This window comes from Lagenorhynchus albirostris, chromosome 11, assembly GCF_949774975.1.
Source record: "Lagenorhynchus albirostris chromosome 11, mLagAlb1.1, whole genome shotgun sequence".
Taxonomy (NCBI): domain Eukaryota; kingdom Metazoa; phylum Chordata; class Mammalia; order Artiodactyla; family Delphinidae; genus Lagenorhynchus; species Lagenorhynchus albirostris.
Window position 1 is genome coordinate 3,940,974 of NC_083105.1, and position 13,303 is coordinate 3,954,276.

The following is a 13,303-nucleotide window of genomic DNA, read 5'->3' on the forward strand; positions in this document are numbered from 1 at the left end:
GTCTGCAAGGGCCTTCTGGAGGCCCCTAGACCTGTGCCCCTGCAGGGCCTGGGCCTGGAAGCTGGTGCTGGCTGGTGGCAGCAGCTTTGAGCCACCAGTGGGATCAGGGGCTGTGGTAGGCAAGCCCTGGGTGTGGCCATGGGTGTGCAACCTGGACAGTCATACAGGGCCTCACACTTAGAAGGGCCCCGTGCTTGGTGGAAAGCTCAGCTGTTGCCATCTTGAAATCTTTAACAGTTTTTGAACAACGTCCCCACATGTTCATTTTTCACAGGGCGCTGAAAATCATGTAGTCAGTCCTCTGACAGGCAGTCCATTAACAAGTGCATCTTTTCTGAATTCCCCACTGCTCACCACCTCCACCACCACTAACCCTAAACTGAGTCAGGACCAGCTCACTTGCATACTGAGTGTTCTTCCAGAAGTCAGGCCTGTCCCTTTGATTTCCCTGGACCCCGCTTAATTGGCCTGTCTCCTTGCATTCCTGCCCACCTACAGTCTATCTCCCACACAACAGAAGGATGCTTCCCAACTGGAAATCAGATCAGGGCCCTTCCCTGCTCAAAACCCTCCAAAGACTTCCCAACCCACTTGAGATAAAATTCAAATGTATGATCGTGGGCTCTGAGGCTAAGCTTGCTCTGGTCATCAGCCATCTCTCCAACGGCATCTTCTACCACTTTCTCTCCTCTCTGCTCACTCCAGCCCCACTACTAACCTTCTCTCTCGTTCCTGCCTCCACGCATTTGAACGTACAGTTCTCTGTGCTAGCTATCCCGCTCCCTAGCTCTTTGTGAGCCTTGCTCCCTCATTTCTTGCTGATCTGCTGGCTCAGATGGTGCCTCTTCCAAGAGGCCTTCCTTGACTCCCCTATCTCATCCTCATTTCTTATCTCTTAACCTGCCTTATTTTTCTTCATATCACTTATCACACTCAAAATTATACATGTTATATCATGCCTGGGTTATTTTTGCTTGTCTCTCACCCCCATTATAATGGAAGCTCCTTGAGAACTGGGCCTGGGGCTGATGCCTAGAAAAATGTCTGGTATGTAGTAGGTGCTTGAGAAACATGTGTGAAATGACTAATGCTAAATGAATTAACGGGGAATGAAAGGAAAAAAAAATCAGAGATAATAAGGGATAATCAGGGATAATAAGAAAACAAATAATTAGGTGATAGACCTAAATCCAACCATATCAATAATTACATGAAATGGTGACAGTAATTACATTAAATGTTGATGGTCTAAGTACTCAATTAAAAGGCAGAGACTGACTGAGTGGATAAAAGAGTAAAACTCTATTAAATGTTGCCTATAAAAGACCACTTTAAACATAAAGACATAAATAAGTTGAAAGTAAACGAATGAAAAAACATATGTCCATAGACAGTAAGCATAAGAAGGCTAGCGTGGCTATTTTATTTTACTTCATTCCCCCCCCCAGTTTTATTGAGATATAATTGACATATAGTGTGGCTATTTTAACACCAGGTAAAGGAAACTTCAAAACAAAGATTATCACCAGAGATAAAGACATCTCATAATGATATTAGGGGCAATTCATCAGGAAGATATAACCACAAATGTGTGTCTACCTAATAAACAGAGTCCCAAAATACCAGAGGCAAAAACTGACAGAATTAAAGAATGAAATAGACAATTCCACAGTTATAGTAGGAGAGATTAACGTCTTCTCTCAGCAATTGATAGAACAACTAGACAAAAATGCAGAAAAGACATAGATCTAAGCAACACTACCACCCCTCTTGACCTACCTGCCATCTACAGAACACTCCACCCAACAACAGAATACACATTCTTTTTTTTTCTTTTTTTTTTTTTCACATTCTTTTAAAGTTTCATGTAACATACATTCAGACCACACGATGGGCTTTCAAACAAGTCTCAATACATTCAAAGGGATAAAAGTCATACAGATTGTATTCTCTGACCATAACAAAATTAAATTAGAAATCAATAACTGTGAATATTTTCACAGAAACTCCAAATAGCTGGAAATTCACAGGTCAAACCAAAACAGGGGAAATAAAAAATATTTATAATTGAATGATAATAAAATATGGTAAGTATGTTGGATGCAGTGTTTGGCGAGAAACTGACAGCACTAAATGCTTCTATTAGAAAAGAAGATCTAGAATCAATGGCACAGGGTTTCACCCTAAGAAAGTAGAAAGACATATACACACTGCTATATATAAAATAGATAACTAATAAGGACCTACTGTACAGCACAGGGAACTCTACTCAGTACCCTGTAATGACCTACATGAGAAAAGAATCTAAAAAAGAGTGGATATATGTATAACTGCTTCACTTTGCTGTACAGCAGAAAATAACAAAACATTGTAAAGCAACTATACTCCAATAATAATTTTTTTTAAAAAAAGGAAAACTAAGAAACCCAGTGAGCAGTCCCCCTCTCCCTCTACTCAGGGAGCCCACTGACGAAAGCTCTCACTTTGCACCGCTTTGTAATGAGTTTTCCCGGGTGTGGGGGGGCGGGCTCCTGCTAGGGGTCTCCTTGGAGGGTCAGCAGACTGCGCCACAGGAACCCCACTAACAACCCTGACCCGAGGCCTACTCAGGTGTGGGCACGGGCCAGCCGCCCGCAGCCCCTACCCCCACGCCCGCGCCCCGTGACCCCGCGGCCCGCGCCCCCGTGGCCGTTGGTCCGCGGCCTCCGCAGCGCCTCCCACTTTCCGCTCCCATGCGGCCGGGACCCGTGCTCCTCCTACTGGGCCTGGGCCTGAGCCTGAGCGGTGGCCCTGGCCGCCGCCCGCCGACCCCGGCTCCTCGCGGGGCCAGCGCCACCGTCCCTAGGGTGCCCGGCTCGCCGTCCGGCGACCTACTCGGCCGGGAGCCCGCCTCGGCCCGCCGCGCCCCGCCCGAGGCCCGGGTCCGCGTCCCGGCGCGGACCCAGGCGGCCGTGCTGCGCTCGGTCAGGGGCGCCCGGGGCCTCGGGGTGCGCGGCGTCGGCGGTGGCGGCGTCGGCGTTGGCGGCGGCCGCGCCCGCTTCAGCCTACGGCCCCGCGCGGCCCCGGGCGGCGGCGTCATCCTGAGCGGCGGCCGCGACCTCTGTCTGCGGACCGGGCGGCTCACAGGCCCGGCGCCGCGCTGCCTCCGCACGCACGTCCTGCTGCGCGCCCGCCGCGCTGCCGCCGCCGCGCCCGCCCACGTGGACCTGCAGCTGTCGGCGCCCGGCGGCCGGCTCTCCCTGCGCTGGCTCGCCCGCCTGCCGCGCTCCCTCGGGCGTCTGGAGTGGACCTTCCGCCTCGGGCTGCTCGGGCCCACGGTCCCCACGGCCGCCGCTGCCGCCGCCCGCGTGTCGCCCCGCTCGGCGGTGTCGCCCCTTTCGGCTCTGCCCCGCGGCCCACGCTCCTACGCGGGCTTAGTGGCCAGAACCAAGTGTCCCACGGACGGGCCCACGCCTGTCGTCTTAGAGGCTGTCAACCCGAACACTTCCCAAGCCTTGGAGTCCTCGGTGTCCCGTCAGGGGGTCTGTGTGTTGGATCTGGTGAGGATCGAAAGGAATGACGATTCTCCCCTGCAGCTGACCCGGAAGATGGAAGTCACCATCAATGCCACGGTTAAGGCCCATTGCCCAAACCAAAGGTTCTTTGGTCAGTATTGGAAACTCTATTCCGTGGCCTCTGTATCTGACAAGCCGGACTGGACTAAACCTTTGCAAAACCCACCTTTCAAGTCAGAGAACACTCCATCAAGTATACGTATCTCTGCGCATTCTTTATCTTGGGGGGTGTATCTGCTTAATTTCTCCGTGTACATCGTCACATATGATCCAACGATACCTCTGAAGAAAGACTCAGATTCCATCTATATCATCATTGTTAAAAGTCCCCTGCAGGCGGTTATTCCTGGGGATACCAACATCACAGTTAATTTCACAGATGGACTGACTCTGAATGGAAATATGTCCTCTGATCCAGATGCAGGAAACCCTTTAGAGGGACTTCATTTTTTTTGGTACTGTACCACAGACCCAAGAAACTACGATGGACATGAAATTACAGTGAGGAGCAAGGAAGTCTGTCTCCCAGAGCAGGTTGATCTCAGGTGGACGTGGGCCTCCGGTCCTATACTCACACTTTTGCCAGAAACACTTCACGGTGGCCGTGTGTATTTTTTCAGACTGGTGGTCCAGAAGAACGACAGAACAGCATTTGCTGATAGGACAGTGCATGTGCTCCAAGGACCGGCACCTGTAGCAAGCGTTTCATGTATTGAAAATTGTGATACAGTTTTGATTATATCAGAGAGATTTTCTTTGTCTCTAGAATGCCCACGTTGTAAAGCAGGCCGTGACGTCTATCAATGGTCCATTCTGTCGTCTTCAGGTGGGAAGATGCCATTTGATTGGACGGGGCAAACAACAACAGGGCGGAATGGTGCATATTTGTCTGTAAAAGCTTTCGCTTTTCGGCGTTTCGTTGAAGATAAGTTTTGGATTTCTCTCAATCTAGCAACCTGGGGTGGATCGAGCTTGGTCTTACGGCATCCCTTCGTTATTCACCACGTCCCTGAAACCACAGAATGCAAAATTGATCCAGCTGAAGGAATTGCCTTCATTACTAAATTTGTTGTCCATTGTAGTAGTTTCAAGGATAAGAACATCGTTCCTACGTATAAAATAATAGTTCCTGATGTGCGTGGTTTTGGTGAAATCAGTTCTTTAAAAGAGAATAACTTTGGGTCCATCCTCTATTGGGGGAAGAATTGCACAGCGCCCCCTTCCTTTCTCCCTGTTGGTGTGTTGGCCAATCATTACGCCTTGAAGATATATGCTCAGGCATATAATACCTCTCTGGGAGCTTTTTCTCAGGTGACTTTGTACGCCACTGTACAGGCTCCCACTGACATAAACTCATCAAGGACTGTGCTGCAGGAGTTATTCAGTTCCACTGTGGGACCAGATTCATCACTGTCTACTTTGCTTCAACAGCAGGAGTTTTTACCTGCAGGTTATTTAATGTATATTGTAGCTTCTGTCTTGAATAGCATGAAAACTGACTCACATCTGCAAGCTGACCAAATTAGACTCCGAGAACACCTTTTCAATCAGTCTTTCATTCTTCCTGTAAACACTTTGGCGGAAATTAGCCAGGTGGTCATGACTGTTACTAAATTAACGCAGAAAACCTCGGAGTTCTCCTCGCTTGCTCAGAAACTGGCCACGGTGAGGATTTGGCAAGCAAGCCGAGCCCTCCAAGAGTGTCACCAGAGGGATAAGCACATTTCTTCTGAGCAGATAGAAAGTGTAAGCACTGGAATATTAACAAGTTTGTCTAATGTCCTGAAACTGATGGTTCGTCATGAAGTGGTCGAAGAGCCTTTCCATGTCGTTGAATCTCTAGCAGAGACAGTATTGGCTGTAAAAGTGCCAGAGGATAAGACCACTGCGATGAGGACGTCCAACTTTAACATGCATGTCAAGAAAACGGAGAAGTGGAATGTTACCAAGTTTTTCAGCACTGAGAAACACTGTCGAAATTGTTTTTATCCAACCCTGAACGTGAGCAGTGTTCCTAGTCTGCCTGCCAACGCTCCAATCTCTACAATGTTTTGTGAGTTTGCAGATGACCCTTTCCCTTGGCTAAATTATGGGGAAAACATTTTGACCGAGGTGGTTGGATTCCGAATGACAGGAACCGAGGCCACCGGTGACGTGATTGAGATCACACCTGATGTAGTGGAAGTGTACCTCGTCAGAAAAAACTTGAGCTTTGGGACTTTTAATCTCACGGTGGGCCCCAGCAAGGAGTCTCCTAAAGCAAATGAGTCATTGAGAAAGACGACGGGGGCATTTAGCTTTGAAGTGGACAGCAGAGCAGGGAAGGAGGTGCTGATCCACATTGTGACGGAAGTGGCCGTGTTGTTCACGGTGCTGGTGTATGCTGGCCGTCAGATCACACCCACCGCTTTGATCGCCACCTACCTCGTGCCCCATCGCATCCCCCCAGTTGCCCAAGACAGTGACCTGTTTGACCCTGACTGTACAGTGACGGAGGCCCGCGTGGTTTGCCTTCCCCCATCCCTGTTGCGGGTCATAGCTCAGCGAACCAGCTCCTCTGAGCCTACCGTCGCTGTGGTTCTGCAGGCCCCTCATTTTGTCCTAAAGCCCAATGACAAGTTAGTGAGAATTTCTGTTTTCAGCACTCAATGCTTGGACATGTATGGGATCCAGAGCGATTGGAGAGAAGACACCTGCGTTGTCGGAGAGAAGACCACCTGGCAGAAAGTGCACTGTATCTGCAAGAACCCAGGGCGGGCCAGGCGGCAGCTGGACGCAATGAAACTAGCCAACCTCCACCTGCGTACCCGCTATTTGACGGCCAAGGTGATCGTGTTCCCTAACCCCGTGGATCTGCGATTAGAGGTCATCAAGAGCGTTACCCAAAACCCCGTGACCCTCTTCACTGTACTTTTCATTATGCTCTTGTACATAGTCCTAGGCTTCTGGGCCTTGCACAGAGATGAAATGGACAAGTGTCTTAGGGAGCAAGTGGTAGTTCTACCCGATAACGATCCTTATGATAATGTATGTTACCTAGTCACTGTTTTTACAGGAAGCCGTTGTGGGTCTGGGACCAGGGCCAATGTCTTTGTCCAACTGCAGGGAACAGAGAGTAGCAGCGATGTGCATTGTTTAAGCCATCCACAGTTTACAACCCTCTACCGAGGAAGCGTCAGCACTTTCCTCCTAACGACGAAAAATGACTTGGGGGACATCCGTTCCATCCGCGTGTGGCACAACAACGAGGGCAGGTCCCCTAGTTGGTACTTAAGTAGAATCAAAGTGGAGAATCTGTTCAGCAGACACATCTGGCTGTTCATGTGCCGGGAATGGCTTTCTATTGACACCTCTTTGGACAGAACCTTTCAAGTAACCCCCCCAGATAAGTCTCTCAACAGAATGGATTTTTTCCTTACAGATTTAAGTTATAGGCTGGGGAGAAGCCACATGTGGTTCTCTGTTTTTTCTGGTGTCATTGCTACACGGTTCAGTAGGCTCCAGAGACTGTCCTGTTGCTTAGCCATGTTGCTGTCCTCCCTTCTGTGTAATATTATGTTCTTTAATCTAAATAAAGAAAAAGAAGCGGAGTCACAAGAGGGGAAGTACCTCAGGTCGATGGTGATCGGGATGGAAAGTGTCTTAATTACCATCCCTGTGCAACTAATGATCACGTCTTTGTTCATGTATTCCCAGAGGAGACCTCAGGTGACCCTAGGGGAGGTCGCTCCTCGGAAGCATCCGTGGACACCAGCAGCAAGTGAACACTGGCAAGAACGATTAGCAAAGTGGCACACTCGTGAAACTGGCAACGCACGCTCCCGGGAGCCTGAAAAGCTTCCACCTACTAGGAGAAGTCCTGGACTTCCCGAGGCTTCTGTCAAGACCACTTCTAAAAGACGGCCCCAGCCCAAGCGAGCAGAAAGCAAGGTCTCCCGCACCCAAAGAGAAAATAAAAACGCCAATAACCCAAACGTTGAAGACAATCAAAGTGTTCCTCCTGGAGAGCACCCTCGCCAGCCCGGTGCTACACCCCTCAAAGAGAAGACCAGGATTGTTCTGCCGTGGTGTTGCATTTATGTCGCATGGCTCTTGGTTTTTGTCACTTGTAGCATATCCTCATTCTTTATTGTATTTTATGGACTGACTTACGGCTACGAAAAGTCAATAGAATGGCTGTTTGCATCATTTTGTTGCTTCTTGCAGTCAGTTTTTCTGGTGCAACCATCTAAAATTATGGTCGTGTCAGGCTACAGAACAAGTAAGCCCAAGTACTGTGAGAACCTTCTGTGGGTTGGCAACTTTCGCTACAGTGAGATCAAGCTGCAGAGCATCACGCAGAACCCAGAGGAAATGCGCAGGCGCCAGCAGCACGTCGTCCAGCTCCGAAGCTCGAGGATGTACCAGCCCCTCACTGAAGATGACATCACAATCTTCAAAAGAAAGAAGAGGATTAAGAGAAGAGCTTTCCTGTTCCTGAGCTACATCCTCACTCACTTCATGTTTCTGGCCCTCCTGCTGAGCCTGGTCACCCTCCTATGCCACACCGATGGCTTTTACTATAATCGGTTTATTCGTGACCAGTTCTCTGTGGATCTGGCGTCGGTGACCAAGCTGGAAGACATCTTTCGGTGGCTGAACAGCGTGCTGTTGCCTCTGCTCCACAACGACCTGCGTCCCACCTTTCTCCCTGAAAGCTCCTCTAAAATCCTCGGCCTGCCACGGATGAGGCAGGTGAGGGCACAACCTGGAGAGAAAACCTGTCTGCCTGCCAAACACTTCACGCAGGACAGCCTCAAAAGAGAGATTCACTGTCACCCCGAATACGGCACTGACCCAGAAGACACAGAAAGCTACTCCGGGTTGTGGAATAGAGTTAGTAAGCGGGCTGTAGACAAGACTACGAAAGGATTTACTTACAAGCCTGGAGAAAAGAGATGGGTGTACTATTCCTATGGGCTGTTGCATACCTACGGGTCAGGAGGGTACGCGTTCTATTTTTTTCCGGAAGAGCAGCAGTTTAATTCCACACGGAGGCTCAGCGAACTCCAGGGAAGCCGTTGGCTGGATGAAAAGACATGGGCTGTGATCTTGGAACTAACAACTTTTAATCCAGACACCACTCTCTTCTGCAGCATTTCAGTCATCTTTGAGGTCTCTCGGGTAGGAGTTGTGAACGCTAGCCTGTCTGCGCACTCCTTCTCGCTTGCCGATTTCAACAGAAACACTTCCGCAGAAATCTACTTGTACGTGGCCATCCTCATTTTCTTTTTTGCCTACGTTGTCGACGAGGTCTACATCATCACACAAGAAAGGTCCGCCTACGTGAAAAGTGTATATAATTTGCTCAACTTTGCTTTAAAATGCATCTTTACCGTGTTGATCGTGCTCTTTTTCAGGAAACACTTCTTGGCTGTCAGTATAATTCGGTTTTACCTGTCGAACTCTGAGGATTTCATTCCCTTTCATGCAGTGTCTCAAGTAGATCACGCCATGAGGGTGATGTTGGGTTTCCTGTTGTTTCTGACAATCCTGAAGTCCCTCAGGTATTCCAGGTTCTTTTACAACGTGCGTCTCGCACAGAGGACCATCCAGACTGCCCTTCCCGGCATCTGCCACATGGCACTAGTGGTGTCCGTGTATTTCTTTGTCTATATGACTTTTGGTTACCTGGTATTCGGGCAGCACGAATGGAACTACAGTGATATGACTCACGCCACGCAGACAGTCCTCTCCTACTGCGTTTCAGCTTTTCAGAACACGGAATTTTCCAGTAACCGGGTTCTCGGGGTCCTGTTTCTCTCATCTTTTCTGCTGGTGACGATCTGCATATTGATCAACTTATTTCAGGCGGTGATTTTGTCTGCCTACGGGGCAATGAAGCAGCCCGTGTATGAGGAGCCCTCAGAAGAAGCGGAAGCAATGACCTACCTGTGTCACAGACTAAGAACTGCATTTGGCTTTCTGTCCTTCAAATCCAAGGCGGAAGACCAACCCAAGTTCTTTGCCAACATGATGTACGGGCGGCCAGAGAAGAGCGACAGCCGGTACCTGGGGCTGAAGACCAGAAACATTAATGGGAAGAAAACGGTGTATCTCGTTGTGTGATCCATGACCGTTTCAAGGTCCACAGGCCGGCTTCTCTCAAATGCTCACTTTCTGGGATTAAGGAACGTTTAGTGGCTCAGTTGTGCTTTCTCCCCGTGTCCTTCACAATGCACACCCCCTACGTCTGGAAGTATCCGCCGTCTTGGCCTCCCCTTCGGAACTTGAGGGTGTCAGAGTGCAGTGCAGCCTCTACAGAGAGAGGAGGAGGACAGCCTGCGAGTCCTGGGTTGATCTCCCTGTGGCTGGGAAGCTGGTGTCTTTGGTACCTGCTGCAGTTTAGAAGGTTAGAGACCCAGATCTGGGGTAGGGAACTCAAAGGCCCCCTCAACCTCACCCCACCTTGCCGGAAGCAGCAGGAAAATCTTGCTGCTTCTGTGCCCCCCTCCCCGGGGCTGGGAGGCCAGCACTCACGCTTCAGTGCCTCAGCCCCGCTGGCTCTTCCCTTTGCACACACGGCTGCAGGGCCTCCCCCACCCTCCCAACTCCGCCGCCCACACTGCCAGCTGGGCCAGGGCGTTGTCATGAGTCTCAGGAGTTGCCCTCGTGCCTGGGAATGCAGGGATGTGGACCTGGGGGTCAGAGGTCTGAAGCTTCCCATCTACTTAAGGGCACTGCAAGTGAAAGATGTAAAGTGTCATAACGTTTTCTGGCCATGAGACGTGACTTTTATTAAACAGCAAGAAGGTGTGTGGGGGTGTGGGTTCACACTGAAAGATAGTAAATATTCTATATAATGTATATAGCAATATATACATCCAGGATTTGGGCTTTGGGTTATTGATGGCCTGGTGGATTGTTTAGAAAACATGGTTTAAGAAAAATAGGCTAGCAGCTGTTGGATTTTCACTCTGAAACATGCTCATTTATGTAGACGCCACTTTAAGCTTGATCAGAATTAAATGTGAGATTTCTTCTGTGAGATCTGCAGTGATTCCTGTGAGGGGGTGTGTACACCGATGGCTCCTGCCCTCAAAGTCGAGGGCCAGCAAAGGGGGACAACAGGCAGGTGGGCAGCTGCTCTGTCCCAGGTGTTTGTTACTCACTTGGCGCCCCGTAGTCCTGTGCTGCACGGGAATGGTCATGGTACCCTGCACCTTGGCAGGTACGGGCATGCACACACGCACGTGTGCATGCGTTCCATCGTTTCCTCCCCAGGGGAGGCCTGAGAACCTGGGGTGGGGGGTGGCCTTCTCTGCCAGTTGAGATAATGAAGAGGTTTTGTGACTCACCCAAGACCACCCACACGGTTAGGGTCAGAAGGTCAGTTCTGGGTTTTCTAACTGCCCTAGTGGGACGTCTCAGGTGTGGCTGGGCTCTGGCCACTGGTTCCAAGTGAAGTGCACGTTCATGGTTAGCACCTCTCATTACCACCTGACTTTTGAACAGGTTGGGAAGGCGTAAGCATGGGGGCCGAATGTTAACTTTTTCCTGGGGTCTGGTCAGGTGCAGTCACCCGTGGAACGCAGAACGGGGGAGTGTAAGCCCCAGGTGATGTGCAGGCGACATGGGGCAGGCCTCGCCCTAGAGGCTTCGAAGACCTAGGCAGACAAGGCAGACTCGGGTGCTCTGTGGCTGGATACACCCAGACGTTCTTCCCAAATTTAGGATCAGCTGAAGTCTCTACCCCTGTGGTGCTGTGGGAGGCCGAGGGTTACACTAATTGGCCTCGCTTCCCTGGAAGAAAGCCCCCAGGCCCGCATAGCATCTCATGATTGGGAGCTGTGAGTGACAGGGTCATAAAGGCAGGGCCCAAGTGGGCCATCCAGGAACAAGGCGGGGGTGGGGGGTGGGGGTGGGCTGATTGATGACCAGGGACAGCAGCTGCAGGCCCCTCAAAGGAGACAAGACTGTCACCTTGTGGCTACAGTGAGAAGTCTAGCAGAGTCACAGGGCTGTTTCCACGCATACTGGGAGAGAGGGGAGTGCCAGGGGCCTTCTAATGATAGAGCAATGACAAGTATTTACATAGTTTAGAAATATTAGAGATGCCAATTATAACATTGTCAGTGTGAAAATTAATAAAGGGACACCTCACTAAAATGGAGTCGGGAGGCCAGAAGTGGGGGCTCTCATGCACGTACCACTCAGGCCAACACAGATCCCAACGGGAAGAGAGGTACCACTCCTCTCCGGCAGGAGACGATGCTACCTTACTAGGCAGCAGGAGGAAGGAAGGTTTTCTCCTCGCCTGGCAACAGCCCAGCCAATAAGAGACTGTCACAACTCACACTAGATTTCCTACTCCCAGTTTCCTCCAATGGACAGTTTGTTTATAAAAGCCCCGCCCAACTTCCCTTTCTCTATAAAAAAAACTTCCCTCTCCTTTGCTTTACCAGACTTACGCGTCCCAAATTGCAATTCTTTGCTGCTCCCGAATAAACCCATTTTGCTGGTAAAAATAACCACTGGTGAAAACAAAACTGGCTGTTTTATTGTTTTAGGTTAACATCAGGAAAACAAAGTAACGAGACAATCAAAATTTAGAAGGTCATTTTCACAGGACATGGCAACATTTCTAAAGGAGTCTTTTAAGACGCCTTTGTTCCCATCAGTTTCCAGGGATAGGGTAGGCATGTTCCAGAACAAGTTGGAAACAGTTATGAATACCCTCCCAAGTCTGTATTGCACAGGAAAACAAGATAAATGTTCTTGGATTTGTTCTCCATGTAGCCTCTTATTAACTCAGAGTAGTAGAACAAGTTTTAGATGCAGAGAGACGGCTCCATCTGAAGCTCCATGTCCTTCATCTACCTCAAACCCTTTTACCAATTATGAAGACTTGCATTTGTAAGGCCTGCTTCTGTATGTATATTATACTCTTAAATATTTACTTCAAAGCTATACACCGTTAAAGGCATTTTGTCCATTGCAATAAATTCAGGTCTCTCCATGCATCCTCCCTCCACCACTCCACAGAGGGCCAGCCTTTCCCTTGAGCCAGAAGAAACCTCCAGTGTCTCTTGTCGTGGAAGACTTCGTCTGGGTGCAGGTTACACTGCTGTACTTACTTTGTGAGAATTCATCTTGCCGCACACTTAGGAAGTATCTACTTTTCTGTATGTATGTTACGCTTTTAAGAGTTTACTTAAAAAACTAAGGCCTGCTTCTGGAATTTCATTAGCACTAAAATAAAAGTGCCAGACTTTGGACGTTAATTTTACTGGCAGAAGTGGAGAAACGGATGAATAAGATTGGACTTAACAGTGAAATGAGGTATGTAAGGAATTAATCCTCCAGAGTTACCCCCTCCTTCCATTGCTGTTAGCAATGCTTTGCTTTAGATTCTAATCTGCATTCAGTTCCTTATTTTTCAATTTTCAAATTTCCTTTCTCAGGCTTCACTTGAATATGCAATGTATAATACTTGTTTAGTGTCATGATTTTTAAAAAGCTTAATCATTTAAGACAACATTTATACAAGGTCTTATAAGTCCTGCCACAACATCTAGGTAGCTATATTCCCTGGCAAGGCCACCCCTAACGTCATGGGGTCCAGGCAGGATGACAAATATCTGCATGTCTAAATATTTAAAGGTTATAAAACAAGTTTACAAACCATTACATAAAATATGTTATAGCCACCTATCTTGACACCCACACTTTCATAAGGGCAAAATTAAAAATTATTTGTAATGCTATGG

General features: G+C 49.0%; 1 protein-coding gene across 1 annotated transcript; it reads left to right on the forward strand.

The window, feature by feature from the left end:
* The first annotated feature begins 2,732 nt into the window (after positions 1 to 2,732).
* On the forward strand, positions 2,733 to 10,581 carry PKDREJ (polycystin family receptor for egg jelly). The gene is made up of 2 exons (XM_060165041.1): positions 2,733 to 6,380; positions 7,251 to 10,581. The coding sequence occupies exons 1-2, from the start codon at positions 2,733 to 2,735 to the stop codon at positions 9,660 to 9,662; spliced, it is 6,060 nt and encodes a 2,019-aa protein (XP_060021024.1). The 3' UTR covers positions 9,663 to 10,581.
* Positions 10,582 to 13,303: the final 2,722 nt, after the last annotated feature.

Excerpts from the sequence above, each read along its gene's own strand:
- PKDREJ (XM_060165041.1), top strand. The coding sequence starts at position 2,733 with ATGCGGCCGGGACCCGTGCTCCTCCTACTGGGCCTGGGCCTGAGCCTG. Across the intron at positions 6,381-7,250 it reads CCCGCTATTTGACGGCCAAG|AGGAGACCTCAGGTGACCCT; the intron begins GTGATCGTGTTC and ends ATGTATTCCCAG.